Source organism: Lepidochelys kempii, chromosome 10, assembly GCF_965140285.1.
Source record: "Lepidochelys kempii isolate rLepKem1 chromosome 10, rLepKem1.hap1, whole genome shotgun sequence".
Lineage (NCBI taxonomy): Eukaryota > Metazoa > Chordata > Testudines > Cheloniidae > Lepidochelys > Lepidochelys kempii.
In genome coordinates, this window is record NC_136389.1 from 33,662,107 (window position 1) to 33,685,236 (window position 23,130).

General features: G+C 44.0%; 1 protein-coding gene across 2 annotated transcripts in view; it reads right to left on the reverse strand.

The window, feature by feature from the left end:
* The window catches only part of ADCY9 (adenylate cyclase 9), a 196,374-nt gene that overhangs the window by 79,255 nt on the left and 93,989 nt on the right, over nucleotides 1-23,130 (reverse strand). For both annotated transcript variants that reach the window (XM_073362783.1, XM_073362784.2), the window contains exon 2: nucleotides 6,843-7,015. In XM_073362783.1, the coding sequence (XP_073218884.1) occupies nucleotides 6,843-7,015 (173 nt within the window). The remainder of the gene's footprint in view (nucleotides 1-6,842; nucleotides 7,016-23,130) is intronic.

Below are 23,130 nucleotides of genomic sequence, written 5' to 3' on the forward strand. Positions count from 1 at the left end.
TTTAAAAAAAGAAAACAACAAGGAATAGATCATTCATTTTGGTTACTGGCCTTGCAGATAGGTGGAAGCTGTAGACATGACATATCTTGATTTTAGTAAGGCTTTTGACACAGGCCCACATGATATTCTCATAAGCAAATCAGGGAAATGTGATCTAGATGAAATTACTATAAGATGGGTGCAAAACTGGTTGAGACACCATACTCAAAGAGCTATTATCAATGCTTCACTATCAAATTGAGTGGACATACATAGCAGAATCCGAAAAGGGTCAGTCCATGGACTAGTACTATTCAATATTTTAATTAATGACTTGGATAATGTAGTGGAGAGTAGGTTTATAAAATTTGTGGATGATACCAAGTGGGAGAGGTTGCAAGCACTTTTGAATTCTAATTCTAGCCACCAAACTTGACAAATTGCAGAAGTGGTCTGAAATCAACAAGTTTAAATTCAATAAAGACAAGAGCAAAGTACCACACTTAGGGGGGAAAATAAATCAAACGCACAAGTACAAAATTGAGAATAACTGTCTAGGTGGTAGTACTGCTGAAAAAGACCTCAGTATTATAGTGGATCACAAAGAGAATACAAGCCAACAGTGTGATCCAATTGCAAAAAAAACCCTAGTATCATTCTAGGGTTTACTAACAGGAACTTTGTACGTAAGACATGGGAGGTAATCGTCCTGTTCTACTAAGCACTGGTAAGGCCTCAGTTGAAGTACTCTATCAAGTTCTGGGTATTCATACTTTAACAAACATAACGATAAATTGGAGAGCGTCCAGAGGAGAGCAACAAAAACAATAAAAGGTTTAGAAAATTTGATCTATGAGGAAAGGTTAAAAAACCGGAGCATGTTTAGTCTTGAAGACAGTGGGGAGACCTGATAACACTCTTTAAATATGTTAAGGGCCTTAAAAAAAGAGAACAATTACTTTTTCTTCATGTCCATTGAAGATAGGACAAAAAATAATTGACTTAATCTGAAGCAAGGGAAATTTAGATTAGATATTAAGAAAAACTTTCTAACAATAAGGATAGTTACACACTCGCATAGGCTTCCAAGGGAGGTTATGGAATCCCTGTCATTTCAGGTTTTTAAGAACACTACATACAAACACCTGTCAGGGATGGCTTAGGTATACATTGTCCTGCCTCAGTGCTCTCTCAAGGTCCTTTCTCAAGGTCTCAAGGTCTCTCTCTCTCAAGGTCCTTTCTCAAGGTCTCTCAAGGTCCTTTCCAGCCCCATATTTCTACAATTCTTTGCAATTAGACTATGGAATTCATTGCCACAGGATGCCATTGAGGTCATAAATTTAACAAGGTTCCAGGAAGGATTGGATATTTATATGGTGTGACAAAGTTCCTCCTCTGCCTTGGTGGGTCCCGCTCTTATTGGCAGATTTGCTCGCCTCAGAGGTTCACGGCAGCCCGCAGTTTGGCCACTTTCGTGGCTCAAATCTGCTGTTCACTTACTTAGCCTCATCACTGGCCAGCATGGGGAAAAGGAAGAAGAACAATTCCCCGCAGTCTCTGCTGATCCACCTAGTGGATCGGGGAACAGGCCAGAGACCTTCCCCTCTGGTGGAACCCACAGTCCAGTTCAGCTCCTACGGTATCAAATAGGGAGTTGGGGGGATGGAGGAAACCCGGACCCGCCCTCTACTCCGGGTTCCAGCCCAGGGCCCTGTGGATTGCAGCTGTCTACAGTGGCTCCTGTAACAGCTGCGTGACAGCTACAACTCCCTGGGCTATTTCCCCATGGCCTCCTCCCAACACCTGCTTTATTTTCACCACAGGACCTTCCTCCTGATGTCTGATAATGCTTGTACCTCTCGGTCTTCCAGTAGTACGCCTTCTCACTCTCAGCTTCTTGCGCCTCTTGCTCCCAGCTCCTTGCATGCACACCACAAACTGGAGTGAGCTCCTTTTTAAAACCCAAGTGCCCTGATTAGCCTGCCTTAATTGATTCTAGCAGCTTCCTGACTGGCTGCAGGTGTTCTAATCAGCCTGTCTTAATTGTTTCCAGAAAGTTCCTGATTGTTATGGTCTATGTTTAACTATCATGAATGTCTTTACATCACTTTCATTGATGCAATGCAAAAAGGCTTTGAAAAGTGATTATTACGAACCGATCAACAAGCCCTGTGCACTCCCAGATTATTAGACAATATCTTTATCCATTGCGAAAGTTAGTTAACACTGAGATTCAAATAACTATTATTCCACGTTTAATCTCGCTAATAAGCCACTGAGATCACCACAAATGGCTGGTTCCTGGGGTTAGATCATAAGAGAAAATCTCAAAAGGGAAGCACAAACCTTTTGAAAACAGACAGCAGTTTATTTGAACTGCCCCTATGTGGGCAAGTCAGCATCATCAACTTCATTAATAACTGTAAACACTTATAAATACTTAGTGAGTGTGTGTCCTGGACATTCTGAATAGTAGATTAATGAACTTTCAATTAATACCAGTGCAAGTAAAACCACATCCTAATTTTGTGTTAAAGAAGTGATACTAATATATTTTACAGTAGTTTATGATTTCTAATCATAGTAAAATATGAAACTTAACAAAATACAGTATAAAAAACTTGGTACCAAAATAAGTAAGCAGATTACAATGTTTTATACAAAAGAGTCATCTGCTTGACTCAGTAATTGCTATGTAGAGCCCTGCATGGATACAAAATGTGTATCTGCATCCAATCTGCAATCCATATAAATGGTCCAAGGATATCTGCAGATTTGCAGGGCTCTAGCAATATACAGTAAATTTAGTTAAATTTTTCTGCATCTTTCTTTCACCATCCTAACTCTGTACAAGTCTCACTTCCTGACAGAACTGGAATTATAACACTATACTGTAACTAGCTGCACTGTGAGGTTTTGCATTTGAACTACAGCGTATTTATTATTGAGGGGAGGCGAGTAAGATGCTATTGAAATGTTGTAACAACTTACATACTGCAAGGTATCTTTTCCCATTCTCAGGTGAAACTGAGAAGAGCCTTCCAGCCCCGCTGCCAGAGAAGCAAAGAGACTTGCGTTCTCAGCCCCCATGCCTTACTCCCAGCTCCAGTGGGCCGGGGCATTCTGCTTCTCAGGCTCCTACATCTGGGGAGGTAGATGGGAAGGCAGAGAGGCCAGGGATCTCAGTTTGGCAGCCTTCTGAGAAAATTTGTGTCAATTTCACTTAAAAGTGAAAGTGAAAAGGCATTTTTAGTCAGAAAATCATTCTGAAGAAAATTTTTCTACCAGCTCGTCCCATACGGCCCATGTTGCCCACTTTGCATTTAAAATAGTAAGAGTTGGATTGATTTACAAATTACATTGCCAGGCCCTGAAAGACTATAAACACACATGGGAGAGAAGCCATCTCCCTGCTAAAATCAAATCATGTTTGCAGCAGTAGCAAGTAATTAAATTGTAGTTTATTTTACTATAAAGCCTACTCTGACTTGCTTGGCAAATTAAGCAATCACTTACTTTTCTGGTAAAAATAACTGACTGAACCACCTGACTGTATCTCCAGTCACGAAAAACCTCTGATGAGAGCACTAACAGACAACACATTCAAAGCTACAACTCAGGCACACTCAGTAGTGCACTCTCCATGATTTCATTCTCCTCCCTGTTAAGGCTTTACTTCTGTGCCAAAGTCAGCCAGGCCCAAATTCGTCCCCTCAGTTTGGTGGCTCAGTTCTATTGCTCCGCTTAGTCCCTTCTTCCCCACCCCCCCCACTCTGCTCTCATTGGCAGTTCAGTTCTTTTGCTCTTAGTTCTTTCTCCTCCTCTCATGCCTGAAACAGCTCCATTTTTTGAACCTCTCTCATTAGTCTCCTCTAGATTCTGTCCCTTCCAGCTGTTAGCACAAAACTGCTGAGACGGATAACACTCAGTGGTCCCTCTGTCTCACTGTCATTGTATGGCAGACAGAAAACCTAATACTTGCTCTGTTTTATTGTCCTTGGTTTTTAGTCAATATGATTTTCCTAGCCTGGCTGCTACAACTTAGACTGAGATACAGTAGGAGACAAAAACTTTACAAAAGTTTACAAAAAGGAGACAAAAACTGGCTAGGCAGACTATATGAGAGAGAGAGAGAGAGAGAGAGAATAACAAAGTTAGAATGGCCATACTGGGTCAGACCAATGGGCCATCTAGCTCATATCCTGTCTTCCAACAGTAGCCAGTGCCAGATGCTTTAGAGAGAATGAACAGAACAGAGCAATTACTGAGTGATCCTTTCCTTGCCATCCAGTCCCAGGTTCTAGCAGTCAGAAGTTAATGGACAACCTCGTGCATGGGGTTACATCGCTGACCATCTTGGGCCATTAATGGACCTATCCTCCATTAACTTATCTAATTCTTTTTTAAACCCAGTTATAGTTTTGTCCTTCAAAACATCCTCTGGCAACAAGTTCCGAAGGTCAACTGTGTGTTGTGTGAAGAAGTATTTCTTTTTGTGTCTTTTAAAGCTGCTGCCTATTAATTTCATTGAGTGATCCCTGCTTCTAGTATTATGTGAATGGGTATATAAATAATATATAGAAAGAGGGGTTTTATGTCACCAAAAGACTTGGGATAAACCAAACTGTACACAGGTTTGGAAGAGAAATATGCTAAACTCATCTCTGCACTGCCTTAATCCTGGGGCTTCTGTGTGAAGGCGTGGTCTCCTAGGTGTAGGTGAGGATAGCCTGAGGGCTGCTCTAAATTTTGCAGGCAGCTAGGCCACCTGAGGGGCCAGAGCTATAACCAGGAATACAGATGATATAGAGGTGCCTCAGCTATGCCCTCCTTGCTCTGGTGACACCACCCCCCTTTACAGTAGCAGCTAAATGGGGGGTGGCATAAAGGCTTTTCTGTCAACTCTACTCCACCGGAGAATGCATTTTGCATTGAGGAGCTGCTCTCAGGGCTAGATACATTGGTTTTATGACAGGTTTCAGAGTAGCAGCCGTGTTAGTCTGTATTCGCAAAAAGAAAAGGAGTATTTGTGGCACCTCAGAGACTAACAAATTTATGGTTTTATGTATGACTGCAATCTGCTGGCAGTGCAGCCCAAGTGGCCATATCACTCTGGAAGATCTGGTCATTAATGGTCTAACTCCATCAGCTGGCTAGAAGGAACCACAGCTGGCTAGGAGGAACCACAACACAAGTGAAAGGAGAGAATAATAATTTGTTCTCTATCAGTTTAGTTTTGAGATGAAAGAATACAGAGTAACAATAAACAGAATTTCCACATTTCCCAGGCTACCTTTTCTTTCTTCTTAAGAATGTTTGTCATTTTCAATACTCAGAAATTAATCCATACAAACTACTGCCCTTAGCTCTAGATAATTTGAACTGAGTTTTTAAAGCAAGCAGCTAAGTAAAATATAATGTCATAGCCTACCAGAGCACATTTATCTATTTTACAGCAACTGACACTGAGAGCAATTCACGCAGGCCAACACTGCAATCATTGGCTGCACAGGGAGTATTGTCTTCCCTGGATTTCCTGATGTCTATTGCATATTCATGAGCAGAATGCTAGATTACTAGATTGCACATAATTTGAAGGCTCTTGTGGGAGAGAGAGAGAGAAAGAGGAAGAAACAGGAGAGGGAGCCAGTGTCAGCTAAGAAAGGAGAGAATTTGAGGGTGTCAAGTCTGAAGCATGAGTAGTGGTATTCCGATCCCACAACAGAGAACAGAAAAGTAGTAGCCCAGGAGTTAGAAATGAGCTAATGGAGTGTGCCAAAGTACCTATAGCAAGCACAGATATATTTTCTTTTAACATTCAGTTGAGACTGTTGAAAGAGGAATTTGTTAATTTGTCTATTCTGAACTACAGATATTTTAAAAATTATTTGTTCAGCAGCAATCTGAAAATTAACCACGTTACTTCAAGGCTGATTTGTCAAGTGCTTAGATAAATCTCTTTGCATTTTTTTTTCTTTACTCATAGGCCAAACTGATGTTTTGAATAAAAAATAAACAAAGCACGTAAGCAAGCAAGCAACAGAAGGTCTCTGTGATGGGGTGTGCATCTCACACAGGATTAAAAGGGGTTAAATTAACTGCCCAGGCTACACATGGAGTAGTAGCCAGGGAGCAGGGAGTTGATTAAAGGAGGCTCAGCTGGGTAGGAATAGGCTGGGCCTATAAAGCCCAGGGGCTGAGACCTGACAGGGCTTTGGGGAAAGGGCAGTGACTCCCTGGGAAGGAGGAGTGTTTGGGGGCTGCATGGAGATAGTTTGAAGTCTCTCCCTGGGAAGAGGGAATGGGTTTGAAGCTGGTACTCCCAGAGAAAGGGGGGCGGTGGGGGAACCAGGAGGAGTAGAAAGCAATTCTCAAAGGATCAGTGAGGGTTAAGAGGGCAGAGCCCAGAACTACAGAGCTGAGGTTCCCTGTACTGGAACCCAATGTAGCGAATGAGCCTGGGTTCCTCTACTGGTCACTGGGGAAGTGGCACCATAAGGGCAGCAAAGGAGAAGACTGCTTGGGACTGTCTGCATAGAAGGACTCTGGGTAACCCCAGAAGGGGAAAATATGGAGGCTGAGTCATGAAGAGGAGGCAGCAGTTCCTGGAGTGAGATGGGTCCACAGGGTGAGAGGAAGACAGGAAAGGCACCACCTGAAGAGGGTGCATCAACTGGCAGAGCTAATCCCCAGGAAGGCCAGCAAGAGGCACCATTGTAGTAAGTGAACCCCATCACTGCCTCTCTTATGCCTATGCCCATACTTGTTTCATACCTCTAGGGTTCTAACCATACTTTGCCTGAATTAAAAAAACAAAACAAATAACCCCAACAACAACAACAACAAAAACCAACAACCCTAACCTTGGGTTTCTCTGAGTGTTTGAGAGTCTTTGCCAAGTCACCAATATTCTCAGCTGATGATGCTCCCTGTATCTTGGTTCCATCTCCTGCCTCCAGACCAGGAACCAATGTCTGTGAACAGCTGCAATGGGACTCCTTCACTTTCTGACCAGATATCAGGTAAGTCTTCAAACCTATGGAAAAATTACACAATTAAAAAGTCACTTATGGAAGCAATTCTTAGTTTTTCATTTTTTGATTTCTTAGATATACAATATGGATAATAGATTTCCAGACCTGATGAATATCAAGACTCAGTGATACAGTAGAAATAACTATCATTTGTACCCAAACCTCAAAAGTTTGGATAATATCAGCTTTAAGGTATTGGGAGTTACCAGGGGTGAAAGTGAGCCGGTACTGGCCGGTACGGCGTACCAGTAAGAACCGCAGTGGCCCATACCCAGCCACCGTCCCATACCCAGCGCTTTAATGTCCCTGCCCCTTTTGCCTCCCCTGTCAGCGGCCCTGCTGGTAGGGTCCATACCGGCAGGGCTGCCGACATGGGGTGGGGTGGGGGGGAAGGGGCAGCAACGTTAAAACACTGCCACGGCAAAGGACTGTCCTTAAAGCAGTGCTGCGGCAGCGCTTTAACATCGCTGCTTCTTCCCCCCGTCAGCTGCCCTGCTGGTAGGGTCTGTACCAGCAGGGCTGCCTACAGGGCAGGAAAAAGGGGCAGGGACATTAAAGCACTACTGCGGCAGCACTTTAAGGACCATCCTTTGTTGTGGCAGTGCTTTAACGTTGCCCCATGGGGGGCACAGCAACATTAAAGCGCTGCCGCGGCCAAGGACCCTGCAGCGCTTTAATGTCCCTGCCCATTTTGCTCCCTCCTGGCTGCCGACAGAAGGGTGGGGGGCAAAGGGAGCAGCTGCCCTGGGGTTGGCGATTTAAAAGGAGCAACACAGGAGCTCCGGGCGGTGCAGGCCAGGTGGCCTGGAAGGGCTGGCTGGGGGATGCTGACCCCCGCAGCCCCGCTCCTTCTGCGGGCCACAGCCGCCTCGGCCCCGTACCAGTAAATGTCCTAACTTACTTTCACCCCTGGGAGTTACATTTTTCTATTGTATCTGGAAATACATGATCCTAGGAAATCCTAACAAATTGCAACAACTGTAGAGATGGTTTGAAGGATGCATACTTTATTCTGCTCTCCCTCTTGTACTCATTTATGCAAAGCTATGGCCTATGCATGGGACTAGAAATCAAGAACTTCATCATTCTAATCCAAGCTCTGTAACTGACTCCTTCAATGGGCTTTGGCAAAATATTTATGGCCACCTTTTCATAGATACTGAGGACATATCTACTCTACAATATTAAATTGCTCTAATTTACATCAGCATATAGCCACTGCAGTAATTACATCGCTTGTGCATGTCTACACTTTGCTTCTTGTGTTGGCAGCGTATGTCCTCACTGTCAGTGTGGGGCTTTGTGAGACAGCTTCTGAAAGCCAGTAACAGTTCATGTAAGCAACACACCATCTACACTGACACTGCATCGATCTAACTACATGGACATTGATTCTACACCGCTCGTGGAGGTGGAGTTATTAAGTTGGTGTAACGGGCGTGTTACCTCAGCAGGAGTGAAATTTCAGTGTAGACATTTACAGAATAAAGTTGACCTAAGCTGCCTTGCGTTAACCTAATTCTGTAGTGTTCTTAGGGTCACAGATGGGTGCTTAACTCCCTCCCACATCCAATAGCTACACTGATTTAACTAGGGGTATGTCTACACTGCAAATGAAAGTGTGATTGCAGCATACCTATGCTATCTTAAATCTAACTAGCAAGGCCAAAAACAGCAGTGAAGACATGACATCATGGGCTTCAGTATAGGATGGGGTTTATGCTGCCACATATTCACTAGCCATGCTAACTAGATTAAAGCTAGTGCAGGTATGCCTACTTAAGATGCAATCATACCTCTGATTGCAGTGTAGACATACCCTAATTTATAAGCTGAGAATTGGCAGAGATGCACTGGCAATTGATGTTTTTGCCATTCAAGTGTTGGGTGTTTGGAGATGTATATATTTTTAAAGAATTGTATGTGATACATGCATTTATATAGTTTGTCCAAAAACTATTTTAAAAATAAGCAAGAGAGGCTTAATAGTCTCTCCATTTGGTGTCTAAGAACATAAGAATGGCCATACTGGGTCAGACTAAAGGTCCATCTAGCCCAGTATCCTGTCTTCTGACAGTGGCCAATGCCAGATGCCCCAGAGGGAATGAAAAGAAGAGGTAATCATCAAATGATCCATCCCCTGTCACCCATTTCCAGCTTCTGGCAAACAGAAGCTAGGGACACAATCCCTGCCCATCCTCGCTAACAGCCTATCCTCCATGAACTTATCTAGTTCTTTTTTGAACCCTTCACAACATCCTCTGGCAAACAGTTCCACAGACTGACCGTGCGTTGTGTGGAAAAAATACTTCCTTTTGTTTGTTTTAAACCTTCTGCCTATTAACCAGCACTTCATACATTTCACTACAAAGACTATTTGATATCCATATTCTGTGAGGCCCCGATTGTTTTATCGTACCCTCAGCTACTTAAAAATCCTATGAATTTCTGTAGCCTATCTATGGATTCCGGGGCAGAACTTGTCTCCCCTCCCTCTCCAGTCAGGTGGTTCATCAGCTCACAGACAATTATGCCTTTAGAGGGGGCTCATCTGCATGGCCCCGCACTGTAATGTGTTGTCATTGATTCCCCATAAGTCACTGTGGTTTAACAGTGAGCTCTGACAGTTGCAATAGCTAACCCATAGACTGGAAAGGAAATGGCTAAAGCACATCACCACTCTGGTCTTTGACCTCTGTCTAGCTTGGATGCTTAACACAAGTGAATTAGCTTTAATTCCATTATTGACAGGCATTATGAATGTCTCACTTAATGAGGGAGGGCACTAACCATCCCTGAATACTGAGGGTCACCTTTCTCCTCAAGAAACCATCACTTGACAGTGGAATGCTTGTGCACGATTTCCCAGTTGCAAACATCGCCCGTTCGAAGGGAAGAATGATAGCTATTCAATTCCAGGATCACTTGGGACTGCAATGATATCCTAGGTAAGTTCCAGACTCGACTTGGCCTTTAAACTGTGCTCATGACGACTGTGAATGATCTCCTTCCGGTTTTACATCAGGGTCAGCTAGCCATTTTGGTCATAGTGGACCGCTGAGCAACTTCTAATATGACTGACCACAGGCTATTGCTTCAGCAATTGAGAAACATTACTAGTGCGTCTGGAATTGTCTACCAGTGGTTCTAATTATTCCTAGAAGATAGAAATTAATCTGCAATTGTGCATACTCACTGAGAAATGTGGTGTCACTAAAGGGTCTGTCTTATTTTACTTTTTGGTCAAATAGATAAAGGCTCTTAATGAGATCATTTTCTGAAACCTGAGCTAAAGTATCATTTTGTTGACAAACAGCATTGTATTTCTCTTTCCCTGAGGATCCTGCAACTGTTTCTCTGCTCTGGAAGAATGCTTCAAGAATACTGCCAGCTAGATGCACTGGGGCTGGCTTATTCTCAACCATAGGAAGACAGGAATCTTACTTTTGGATAAAATCTGTCTTATAAGAAGGTTCACTCCCCTTCATGTCCTCACTTGTTGGGCAGATTTTCTTCAGATACAGAGAATTAGGTTAATTTTAGCAATTTTGGACCATGCCTTTCAAATGGAAAATCATGACTCTGATGTGGTAGAGAAGTGTTATGGTTTTTTTTCTTCTATCATGCCATTCAAATCAGTTGCACTTTTATTTATTTCATGACAGTTTTACACTATCAATATATCTGCTTTTGATAATGATTTAATTATTGGTTTCAGAGTAACAGCCGTGTTAGTCTGTATTCGCAAAAAGAAAAGGAGGACTTGTGGCACCTTAGAGACTAACCAATTTATTAGAGCATAAGCTTTCGTGAGCTACAGCTCACTTCTGTAGCTCACGAAAGCTTATGCTCTAATAAATTGATTTAATTATTATAACTCCATGCTTATTTGACTGTGGGGAGGGCTGTTCTGTTACCTGCAAGTTGATAAAAATGTAGGACTTTAAAGTCCTTCTTCAAGCCCTTACCTATGTTTGGCTTGGGCTGGCTACTGTATATCTGACACCAGCTCCTTGAGCCTTGTACTGACGGGAGTGCACTTACATGCAGCTGTTTTAAGGAACCCACCACAATAATCAGTCAGCAATTACACTTTTATTATGGGGGCTTTGCAGCAGGAACTCACTATCCACTGAAATTTGTTTTCTCCCCCATTTTTATAAGTCCCCTTAAAGTTGCTGGGACCATTTATTATCTTTCTGTCCAATGTTTTTCTTTCCCTTTTTAAAAATTTGCTGCCCCCTCTTTGTTTTGTATGTTAAGGCAGTATTTTATTCTGTTTTTATAACATTTGTGGCAAATTGCTGGCACTACTATGATGGGCCTCGCGCTTTCTCTACTTGAGGGGGTGGGGGAGATTCAGGACACTGGTTTTTGCCCCTGAACTGGGATATTAACTGCCCCACTAGTGTCCTAAAGGAGGGGAGTGGAGAGGGAGGGACCCGGGCCCACCCTCTACTCCGGGTCCCAGCCCAGGGGCCCTAGGGATAGCAGTACACCACTAGAACTAGAGGTTCCTTCCCCTGGGCAACTTCCCTCTCCTGCCCTTCAGCTTGTGGGGCTTCCTGCCCTCCCTCTGCACAAACCAGGTGTCCCTTTACCTAGGGTCTTGGTCTTCTTAGCCCACCGCAGCACTTCTCCAAACTCTCCTCTGCTTCCCTCCAAACTGCTCTCTGCTCCAACACCAATCCACTCTGCTTCAACTCCCCCTCTTTTCTGATTGAAGCAGAGGTCTTTTTTATCATGTGACTGGCTTCAGGTGCTTTAATTGGCTTCAGATGCTTTAATTAATGTATAGCAAACTTTCTTTCCCCTACAGGGAACAAGGTTCCCTTCTAACACTATCCTGCTAAAGTGAAGGAAGAAGCAGCTGGAGGAAGGGCAAAGAAAATGGGAAGAACAAGAAGAAGAACACCGCTTAGCACGAGAACTGATGCAAAAACAGTTTGAAGAGGATACGCTCAAACAGAAACAAAAGGAAGAAATCATGACTCTTAAAACAAATGAGCTCTATCAGACAATGCAGAGAGCACAAGAACAGGCACAGAAATTAAAACAGGAACAACGTATTCGAGAGTTGGCTCGAAAAGGACATGACATTTCAAAACTGCAGAAGAATCTTGGTGGTGGTGGTGGCGGCAGCGGTGATAAAATATGTGGCCTTTCAAATGTAAATCATGATCATTGTTCTGATGAAGTGAGCAGTAAGATGCATCAAGATATAAAAACCGTAACCTCTCCTCGGAAAGATACTGCTGTGCAGACAGGTATACATTCCAAAAAAATAATATGATTTAGTAGGGTATCATATTCTATTAGAAAAAAATAGTGGAATAGCTCCTTCATTAGCTCAGGCTATCGGTAGAGGCAAATCTTGTTTATACAGCACTGAGTAAAACTAGAAGTGACTGCTTAGACAGATTAGAGTATCAAGAGTAAATAAAATAGCAGCAATAGGGAAACTAAGGCCTTGTCTACATTAGAGAGTTTTGTCAGTGCAAGTTATGACGACGTACAGCCACTGTTGTATTAAACCACTGATGCATTTCCAAAAAACAAACAAACACACACTCTCCTGCTGCCCTCTGGCCATGCTGTATCACACATTGTATTTGTTTCTGTTCTGTTGTATAGCATTTGAGCTCTTTGACAATATTTTTGTATGTGTGTTATGTAAATAAAATTATCTCCAGTTTGAGTTCCGCATCCAACGAAAAAGTGAAAAGCCTGTACTGAAGTAATTGAAAACTTGTTTGGAAAAGCAGCTTCTCAATGCTCCACAACCTTTAACTACAATGGATTGTGATTCCTCCATCACCATTCCACCCTTCATACTTCCTATAAGTGGCAAACCCTACTAACCAAAAGAAGTTTTTGTAGCATTTGGCACCAAGAAGTATTCTCACATATATGGCTTTGTCCCTTATGTTTTAGTTCTAGGGTCTAAGTTTGTTAAAATAGCTGATTATTGGCCCTAAGAAGGGGAAGCTAACCTATAAAAAAACGGAGTACTTATGGCACCTTAGAGACTAACCAATTTATTTGAGCATAAGCTTTCGTGAGCTACAGCTCACTTCAGCTTATGCTCAAATAAATTGGTTAGTCTCTAAGATGCCACAAGTACTCCTTTTCTTTTTGCGAATACAGACTAACACGGCTGTTACTCTGAAACCTATAAAAAAACACCGCTTATCACCTTCTCTGTCCTCCTAACCCACATCACACACACTAAACATGAAGCATAAACCAAAATGTTTGATTCAATAGACACACTAACACCACCATTCTGCAAATCAAAATTAATGGTACTACTCATATGCTTAAAGTGAAGCATGTGTGTTTGCAGGATTAAGCCTTAAGGAAGCAAATTAGATGGAATTCTTGTAATTGTTTGAAAATTAACAAAAATGTTTAAAAATCTTTAATCATCATAGTACTTTCCTAGTTCACCTTTTCCACATATTTATTTTTATTGTTTTTGTTATTAAATTTCTATTACCCTAGCATAACGATACGTACTTGGCTCTATTTTGCCAGTGATTCCAATTAAAATGCTTAGCAAGAGAGCTTCTGCAGTCAATCTAATTAAAGATTTTTTTACATAAACACTGACAAACAATGCTTGTTCATTTTGTAAAGCTTGTTAGTTATTATTTCTTATGATTGATAAATTGATTAAACTCTCTCAAACCCATTATAAAATGGCATCATTTTCTCCTTTTTTCCCCCAATTCTAGCAAGTAACTACAATTAACATTTTATTTTGTCACACTGAAGAAAAAAAAGGATAGAATATCTAAAATATTCAGACCAAACAACCCACAGCAGGCTTAATCAGTTAAGTACTGTAGCAGTATTAAATTAGTCTGCTACCAATAGGGGGCAAGCCTGCTATTTTATGTATAACACAGCAAGCATTTGGTGCAGTATTTGTATATCTTGCTGCCCAAACACAGCATATATGAATCAGTCCATCACAGTAAAGAAAATTCTATGATATGCTAGCATTATTACATTCATAAAAGAAACCTCAATCATTTTTATTAAAAAATGTCTCCTCTCTAATTTACTCTGTTCATTTCTTCTCTACCAGATGTATTCCAATTCACTGTTTAAAACAGGGATCGGCAACCTTTGGCATGCGGCACACCAGGGTAAGCACCCTGATGGGCCAGGCCGGTTTGTTTACCTGCCGTGTCCGCAGGTTCGGCCAATCGAAGCTCCCACTGGCCACAGTTTGCCACTCCAGGACAACGGGGGCTGTGGGAAGCGGCGTGGGCCAAGGGATGTGCTGGCTGCCACTTCCCGCAGCCCCCATTGGCCTGGAGTGGTGAACCGCGGCCAGTGGGAGCTGGAGTCAGCAGAACCTGGCAGGCCGCGTGCCAAAGGTTGCTGATCCATGGTTTAAAACAATGCCATTTAATGTGGTTTTACAGTGAAAATCTACATTACCAAGCCTTGTCCAGCAGCTTATTTTACTTCTGTATTAAGAAAGGAATATTATTTCATAGAGACCTCTCTGGGATGTCAAATATTTGGAAATCTGTTCATCTCTATATCAGATATTGCACATCTAACTGAAAGAACACCCTGCTCTAATTTACATATTATTTTATCCTCTGAAGAAAGGAGTACCTTCAGCTACTATCTTTGAAATATACAAGGCGTTTCCTTCACTTGTCTTCATAGGGGCTGGAACTAGGGGTGCTGCCGTACACCCTGCTTGAAGTGGTTTCCATCATATACAGGGTTTACAGTTTGGTTCAATGGCTCTCAGAACTCCCGCTATACAAAGTGTTCCATCACCCCTGCTTGTCTTCAAGTTATAAGAGTTTGAAAGTATAGTGAAGAGTAACAGTTTCTCCTGTAGTCCACAAAAGCTTATGCTCAAATAAATTTGTCAGTCTCTAAGGTGCCACAAGTACTGCTGTTCTTTTTGCTGATATAGACTAACACGGCTGCTACTCTGAAGCTTCTCCCCTGTACCCCTTGAAAAATCCATTAATAATGACTGAGACATTTTTGCTGTCAGCTCATAGGTGTGAACATTTCAAGACTAGGTGGCACTTCACTTGTGGAACTAATTCCAAAAGATGACCTGCTGCAGTCTTCAGGGCATGAAATAAACTTGATGATTTGGTCAGACTTTTGATTAAAACAACTTGATCATGAAAGAGCAATTGGGCTGCAGGTGTTTCCTGGTAGCACTAATTATCATGAATTTCAGGCTATTCTTTTTGGGTAATTTACTATCTGATTTTTGTAGGACGTTACTACTTTTGTAAAGAGCCCAGATATTAAATTTAGAAAGAGAGAGAAACTTTAAAGGCTCACAACTGTCTAGCAGTAGCATAATATGCTCACAAGAAAGGGATTACAGTTCAGAATTTCTCGTGATTCTTGGTTCGGAGACTGGGTTGGAGGCACTCTAGGGTTTTGTTTTGGGGATGAAGTTTCTCCACAATCTTTTATTTTTCTTTCAAAACAAAACATCCTAGATCATTTACTGCTACCTCTAAAGAAGTAGTTTTAACCTTTTTTCATTTGCGGACCCCTAAAAAATCTCAAATGGAAGTGCAGACCCCTTCAGAAAATCACTACTCTAAAGTATCCGTATATCATTCCTTCAGTCTGCCAATCATCAAAGAATAACAAACAATTGTTTTATAACCCCAGTTCAGGGAACAAGAAAACTAGAACCCAAATTTTGATTCCCCCATGTAATGAAATATGTTGCCATCAGACCTCTCTGGAGCAGTCTGGAGTTGCTCTTTAAGGTCTCTAATGTACAGACATTTTTGGACATAAATATGAGATGGAAAACAGTGGCAAAAAATTACCTTCAGGACACAACTACTCCTATCATTAATTAATGAAACTATTTGTTTTCCATTGGTATTGAAGGTCTCTCTTTTACCGGCCAATCCAGGTTTATTTAAGTTTTTCTTTTTAAACCTGAATATTTTCAGGTTTTTTCAGTAACAATTACAGATGTTTGTAATGAACAATATTATGCCTGCTATCACTTCTATTAATTTGTGTGTCCTTTGAATTTTGATATTTAAATCTTTCTTACTGTTCCTGCTGTGTCTGAGAAGATTATCAGCTCTGTCTGAGCCTCAAAATCCAATAGCTGCTAAATCTCTTCAAATTTACTTGAAGTGTCCCCCTAGTGTAATGTACCCGTACTCCAAAGAGTACTGGAACTCCTTTCTATCAGACAGATTAGTGGTAATTCAGCAGTACATATTCTTCTGATATTTATTATAATGGACACATATCAATATTTTAGAAAGCTTACTATTCAGGGAAAAAAGATATGAAGTGCCCAATTAGCCAGCCAGTCATCATTTAAATACATTAACTAGTTAAAGAGAAGTGGACATAGAGTATTGGCTTTACAGAAACCATAGTGCCATCAAAAAAGACAGATACTACTTTTTCTAGTGATAAGTGACACTTGCAGGCAATAAACACAAACCCATGAAGAAACACATCCAAAAGAAGCTCTATAAACCCACAGCGCAGAATCTTGCTTGAATCTGCAATGACTAGAAGATGAGAGAGAAGAACTTTTACTTCCTGTAAAATAGTTCTCAGGATGTTTCTGGATTTTTCTGGGACTACACAATTAACCTTCTGATCAACAGGCAGAGACAGAAAACAATGATTACCTTCTTGTAACTGTTCTTTGAGATGTGGTGTTCACATCCATTCCAATCAGATGTGTGCATGCCGTATGTACCATCGTCGGAAAGTTTTCCCTAAGCGGTACCCATCAGGTCAGCTGTGGAGCCCCGTGGAGTGGCGCCTTTATGGAGCTCAATATATGACCCTGCTGACCCAACCCCCTTTAGTTCCTTCTTGCCGGCTCCTCTGACAGAGGGGAAGGAGAATGGCTACTGGAATGGACATGAACAACACTTCTAGAAGACAGGTTTCAGAGTAACGGCCGTGTTAGTCTGTATTCGCAAAAAGAAAAGGAGTACTTGTGGCACCTTAGAAGAACTAGAAGAACAACAGTTACGAGAAGGTGAGTAACTGTTTTTTTCTTCTTCGAGTGCTTGTTCACGTCAATTCCAATCAGGTGACTCCCAAGCTGTACCCTGGAGGAGGGCTCAGAGTCAAGGAACTACTGATTGGAGCACCGCTCTGCCGAAGGCTGCATCATCTCTGGAATGATGGATGATAGCATAGTGAGAGGTAAACATATGCACCAATGACCAAGTAGCTGCTCTGCAGATCTCCTGTACTGGGACTTGGGCCAGAAATGATGCTGAAGAGGCTTGAGCTCTTGTGGAGTGAGCCGTAATAGGCGGAGCCGGGGTCTTGACCAGCCCATAGAATGTGAAGATATAGTCTGTGATCCAAGACGAAATACGCTGAGAGGCGATTGGGAGTCCTTTCATCCGATCTGCCAGTGCCACAAATAGTTGGTTTGATTTTCTGAAAGGCTTAGTATGCTCAATGTAGAATGCCAATGCCTTCTGGACATCCAATGAATGAAGCCATTGTTCACGGGCACCGATGTGAGGCTTGGTATAAAACACGGGCAGGAAGATATTTTGGGGATAAAACACGGGCAGGAAGATATTTTGGGTTGTATGAAAATGAGACACCACCTTGGGCAGAAAAGCCGGGTGAGGCTGGAGTTGCATCTTGTCCTTGTGGAAGACCATGCAAGGTAGATCAGAGGTTTGTGCTTTCAGCTCGGACACCCTTCTAGCTGATGTAATAGCGACTAGGAAGGCCACCTTCCAGGACAAATAGAGCAAAGAGCAAGTTGCCCGTGGTTCAAAGGGCGGGGGGGAGGGGCATAAACCTGGATAATACCAGGTTAAGATCCCATGCTGGTACTGGCTGATGAACACATGGGTATAACCTTTCCAGCCCCTTCAACAAACGCCCCACCATGAGATTGGTGAATACGGAACGGCTGGGTGCTCCTGAGTGGAAGGCCAAGATGGCTGCGAGGTGTACCTTAATAGAGGATGGTACAAGGCCTTGTTGTTTTAGGTGTAGGAGGTAATCTAAGATGAGTGGAACTGTTGCCTGTAAGGGAGGTGTATGATGCTCCTCACACCAGCATGTGAACCTTTTCCACTTGGCTAAGTAAGTGGCCCTGGTGGATGGTTTCCTGCTGTCGAGAAGGACGTTCTTCACAGGACTCGAGCACAGGAGCTCTGTCGGATTTAACCATGAAGCTTCCAGGAGGTGAGATGGAGGGACTGAAGGTCTGGGTGGTGAAGGTGACTGTGGTCCTGTGTGATTAGGTCGGGGCAAAGTGGTAGAGCTATCGGGCAGTCCACTGACAGCTCCAAAAGTGTGGCATACCAATGCTGACAGGGCTGTGCTAGAGAAAGAAGGATTACCTTCACCTTGTCTCTGCGGATCTTGAGCAGTACCAGGTGCATGAGAGGGGGACAGGTGGGAAGGCATACATGAGGTAGTCTCCCCAGGGTAATAGGAAAGCATCCAAGAGGGAGCCCGGGCTGTGGTTCTGAAAGGAGCAAAATATTGGGCATTTCCTGTTGTTCCTGGTGGCAAACAGGTCAACCTGGGGAAATCCCCACTTTTGCAAGATGGACTGAATGACATCCAGTCAGATGGACCACTCATGATTGTGGAATGATCTGCTGAGGTGGTCCGCTAGTTCATTCTGCACTCCTGGGAGATAGGATGCCTCCATGTGAATGGAGTGGGCTACGCAGAATTCCCAAAGTTGAAGGGCTTCTTGACAGAGGGGAGAGGAATGCACTCCCCCCTGCTTGTCGATGTAAAACATGGCAGTAGTGTTGTCTGTCATCCTTGCCACAGACTGGTCTCGCAGTATGGACAGGAACACTTGGCAGGCCAATCGTACCGCTCTTAGCTCCCTGATATTGATGTGAAGAGAGAGCTCATCTTGCGACCACAGCCCTTGTGTTTGGCAGTCCCCCAGTGTCCCCCAACCGAACGATGAAGCGTCCATTACTAGGGTCAAGGTGGGCTGTGGGCTGTTGAAAGGAACTCCCTCACACACTGTACGGGGGGGTTGAGCCACCACTGGAGGGACTGGAGTACTTGTTGTGGCAACATAAGTACTGAGTCCAGCCAGTCACGCCACGGGCGATATACAGAAGCAAGCCACGCTTGGAGTGGTCTGAGCCTGAGTCTGGGCGTGCCTGACCACGTAACTGCAGGCTGCCATGTGGCTGAGGAGGGCCAGGCAACCGCAACTCATAGTGGTGGGGTACTGCATGAGGCTCTGAATGATGCCCCCTATGGCTTGAAATCATGTCTCTGGTAGGCATGCTTTCGCTTGTACTGAGTCCAGTACTGCCCTGATGAATTCTATTCTCTGGTCGGTGATAGGGTTGACTTGTTCACGTTGAGGAGGAGTCTTAGTCTCTGAAATGTGGATTTGACTAGTCAGATGTGAGAATCCACCTGCTCCCTGGAACAGCCCCACAGCAGCCAGTCATCTAGGTAAGGCTACACCTATACTGCCTCCTGCAGAGGAAGGCTACTACTACTGACACGCGCTTGGTGAATACTCAGGTGCAGTCGATAGGCCGAATGTGAGGACTGTGAACTGGTAATGTTTGTGGCTGACCACAAACCGCAGAAACCATCTGTGCTGAGGTCGAATGGCTATGTGAACGTACACTTCTTTCATGTTGAGGGCAGTGTACCAGTTGCCTGGATCCAGGGAAGGGATAATTGTGCTCAGGGAGACCATGCGGAATTTCAAATTTACCATGAATCTGTTGAGTCCACGCAGGTCCAAAATGGGTCTGAGACCCCCCTGCCACGATGCTCGTGAGAAGGGTCCCTGAAGAGGGACAGGGAAGGGGGGTGGGAGGAAGGGGAGGAGCAGAACTGGAGAGAATATCCCACCTCTACCATGTGAAGAACCCAGCCGTCCAATGTTATTTGGGACCACGCACAGTAAAAGTAGGATAAGCGATTCAAAAAGAGAGGGGGAGGATCCAATGTCATGGAGGGTACGCTATCCTCAGGCGACCCTTCAAAATGCCTGCTTTGAGCCAGACGATGGTTTGGTCGGGCCCTGGCCTTGTCCTGACTGGGAGTGGGTGGTTTGCATCTAGAATTTCTAGGCTGCCATCTAAAAAAGTCTTGTCTAGGGCAAGGAGGGTAGGACCGTTGCTCTTGGGGCTGAGGCTTGAAATGTTTTCGCTGGGGTATGCATCCTCAGCGATTTCATTGTTGCCTAAGAGTCTTTTAGGCTGTGCAGCTTAGAATCAGTCTGGTCTGAGAATAACCCTGAGCCCTCAAACGGGAAGTCCTGCGGGGTTTGCTGCACTTCTGGAGAAAGGTTGGATGGCTGCAGCCATGCACCCCTTCTCACGGGTAGGCCAGACGAAAGTGTGAGGGTTGCAGAGTCCACTGCATCCAGGGAAGCTTGAAGGGAGGTCCTCACCACCAACTTCCCTTCTTCAACAATAGTCTGATGGTATAAACTCCTTATACTTCAACATCGAGGCCTGCAAGTTGAAGTTATATCTGCTAAGGATAGCTTGTTGATTAGCTATCCTTAGCTGTAGGCCTCCAGTTGAATAGTCCTTCCTGCCAAATAGGTCCAACCATTTTGACTCCTTTTACTTCGGAGTTGGCCCCCGTCTTTCTTTCTCATTAACCACAGCAATCACCAGGGAACACAGCTGCGGATGAGAAAACAAATACTCATATCACATGGACGGGACAAAGTACTTATGTTCGACACCCCTTGCAAGGGGGCGGGATGGACGCCGGGGTCTGCCAGGGCTTTTTTACTTTGCTCTGTATAGTTTTAATTGGGGCAGAGCGATACTGGACAGGCCCTCTGGTGTTAAGATATCGACCATAGGTCCTCAGGTTCGATAACCTCCTCTGTCTACAACCCCATGTTGTGGTCCTGATGTGCCCTATGGTCTATTGGTGGAGGTCCAAAAGGGCCATTGTGGCTGAGGCTGCCAGCGCGGAGGCCAAGTTACAGGTGCCTCACTCCTGTATCTGTGGAAACGGTGCCCACTGTGGCAGGAGTAGAAGGATTCCGCATCTGAGTCTGATGACCCCAGTGTGGACTGGAATGACCATGGTGGCCCCGACTGGTACTCTGCAAGGGATAGGTGCCGATGCTCCCTCACCGGGGATCAGTGCTGAGAGCTGGGTGCTGGAGATCGGTGCCGCTCCGATGGTGCCGGAGATCTGGATTGCCTGGCCAACGCCGGGGATAAGTGTAAGGGGTCCCAAGATAACTGCCAGTGCCTGGGCGATTGCAAGCAGGAGCGGTGCCAAGGAGAAGGGTGCCGTGCAGAAGAAAGAGAACGCCGCATCATAGCCAGCTCTCCTCTAGATGGTGCCAGGCGCAGAGGCACAGGGGGCTTGTCCCTGACCGCCAAGGGTTGTGCTGCCATAAGTTCTATCAACTCCCTGGAAGCTTCGAAAGTGTCTGGGGTGGAGGGGAGCTCCAATTCCTCCATCTGGCACTGCCTGGGAGTCGGACTCAACAGTCCCCCCCTGGGGAACTGAAGTCAAAGGTGCTGACTCCTGACCCTTGGGCGCCGAGTGCTCCTTGGGACGCACTGCTGATGCACCCGGAGGCTGAGACACCTTTGGCATCGGTGAGCAGCCTCTGTCCGTTTTCTTCTGCTTGTGTGGTACCAGTGAGTGGGAACGGTGCCGGATAGTCTGCGGTGCTGGGGAGTGGTGTCGAGGGTCCCTGGACTCTTTCCTTGGTGCCGTATTGCGCACCGAGGCAGAAGCGCTGTGCACCTATTTGCTCGGTGCCGGGACCCCACGCTCCGAGGCGGGTTGAGGACAGAGAGCAGACTCCATCAAAAGTTGTTTGAGATGGAAGTCTTGCTCTTTTTTCGTCCTGGGTCGAAAGGACATGCAGATTTTTCACCTGTTTGGTGCTCTTCTCCCAGTACCTTCAGGCACGCGTCGGGGGGATGCCCATTGGCATGGGCTTACTGCAAGTCCCACACGGTTTAAACCCTTGGTCCCGAGCCATGCCCCGGAGGCGAGGGAAGGAAAGGGAAAGGGTGGAACCCCGGTCCCTAACCAAAACTGTAACGCTTAACTATGCTGAACTAAGAACAGAAACCTAAACTGAACCTAATGAACAAGCTAAGGGAAGCACTTTCGAGGCAAGCAAACGCTGTTTCAATGACCGTCACAGGCAATAAGAAGGAACTGAAGGGGGGGAGGGCCGGGTCGGTAGGGTCATATATTGAGCACCATAAAGGCGCCACTCCAGGGCACGGCTGACCTGATGGGTGCTGCTAAGGGAAAACTTTCTGATGATTCGTGCACACCTGATTGGAAAAGACGTGAACAAGCACTCAAAGAACAACAAAATCTAATCACCGCAAAAAACCTCTGAATTCAAACTCACTTTTTATTCTAGAGCAACAGAATGCTCCAATTTTGAAAAATTAAATACATGAACAAGCGAAAAAAATCCTCCTAACTCAATGACTGGAAAATCAGCCTAAACAACTGGAGGGTACCCAGGTAACAGGTGAATAAACATCATAATTAAAATATATATATTTAAACTAGGTTTGATAGTTACATGTTTCTTGTTATTTACTTTCTTCCCATTTTTATAGTATTAAGTTGCTAAAGGGGAAGTTTTGCACTTGTTTCTTTAATTAGTTTCTTAACTGTACGAAGAGTTTCAGACTTTTCAGAGATTTAATCTACTTCAGAGATGCTCATCCTCTGTGGAAGAGGTAAGCCCTGGACCTGTTTAATATCCCTACTGTGATAACACAAAATGGATATGCAAAAAGCCCATGATATATTTGCAACCAACATTACCTTCCAATATAACAAACTGCCACAAGTAAAAAATGCTGAATTGCTTCAATCAGGCTATACTCCTTTGTCAGAGTTTCCAGTCTGAAGTCAATAGGATTTAGAAGCACAAATTTAAGCTCCTATTTTTGAAAAATTTAATCTGTTCATATTTTAAAAGTTCACCATAACTTTTTTAATGTATTGAAAGTCTAAATATCTTTTCATTGTTGACACTGTGACAAAAGTTTTGACACTGAGAAGTTTTTAATAAAAATACAATTTTAGCCCCTGATAGTACAAACAATTATGTACATGCTTAACTCTAAAC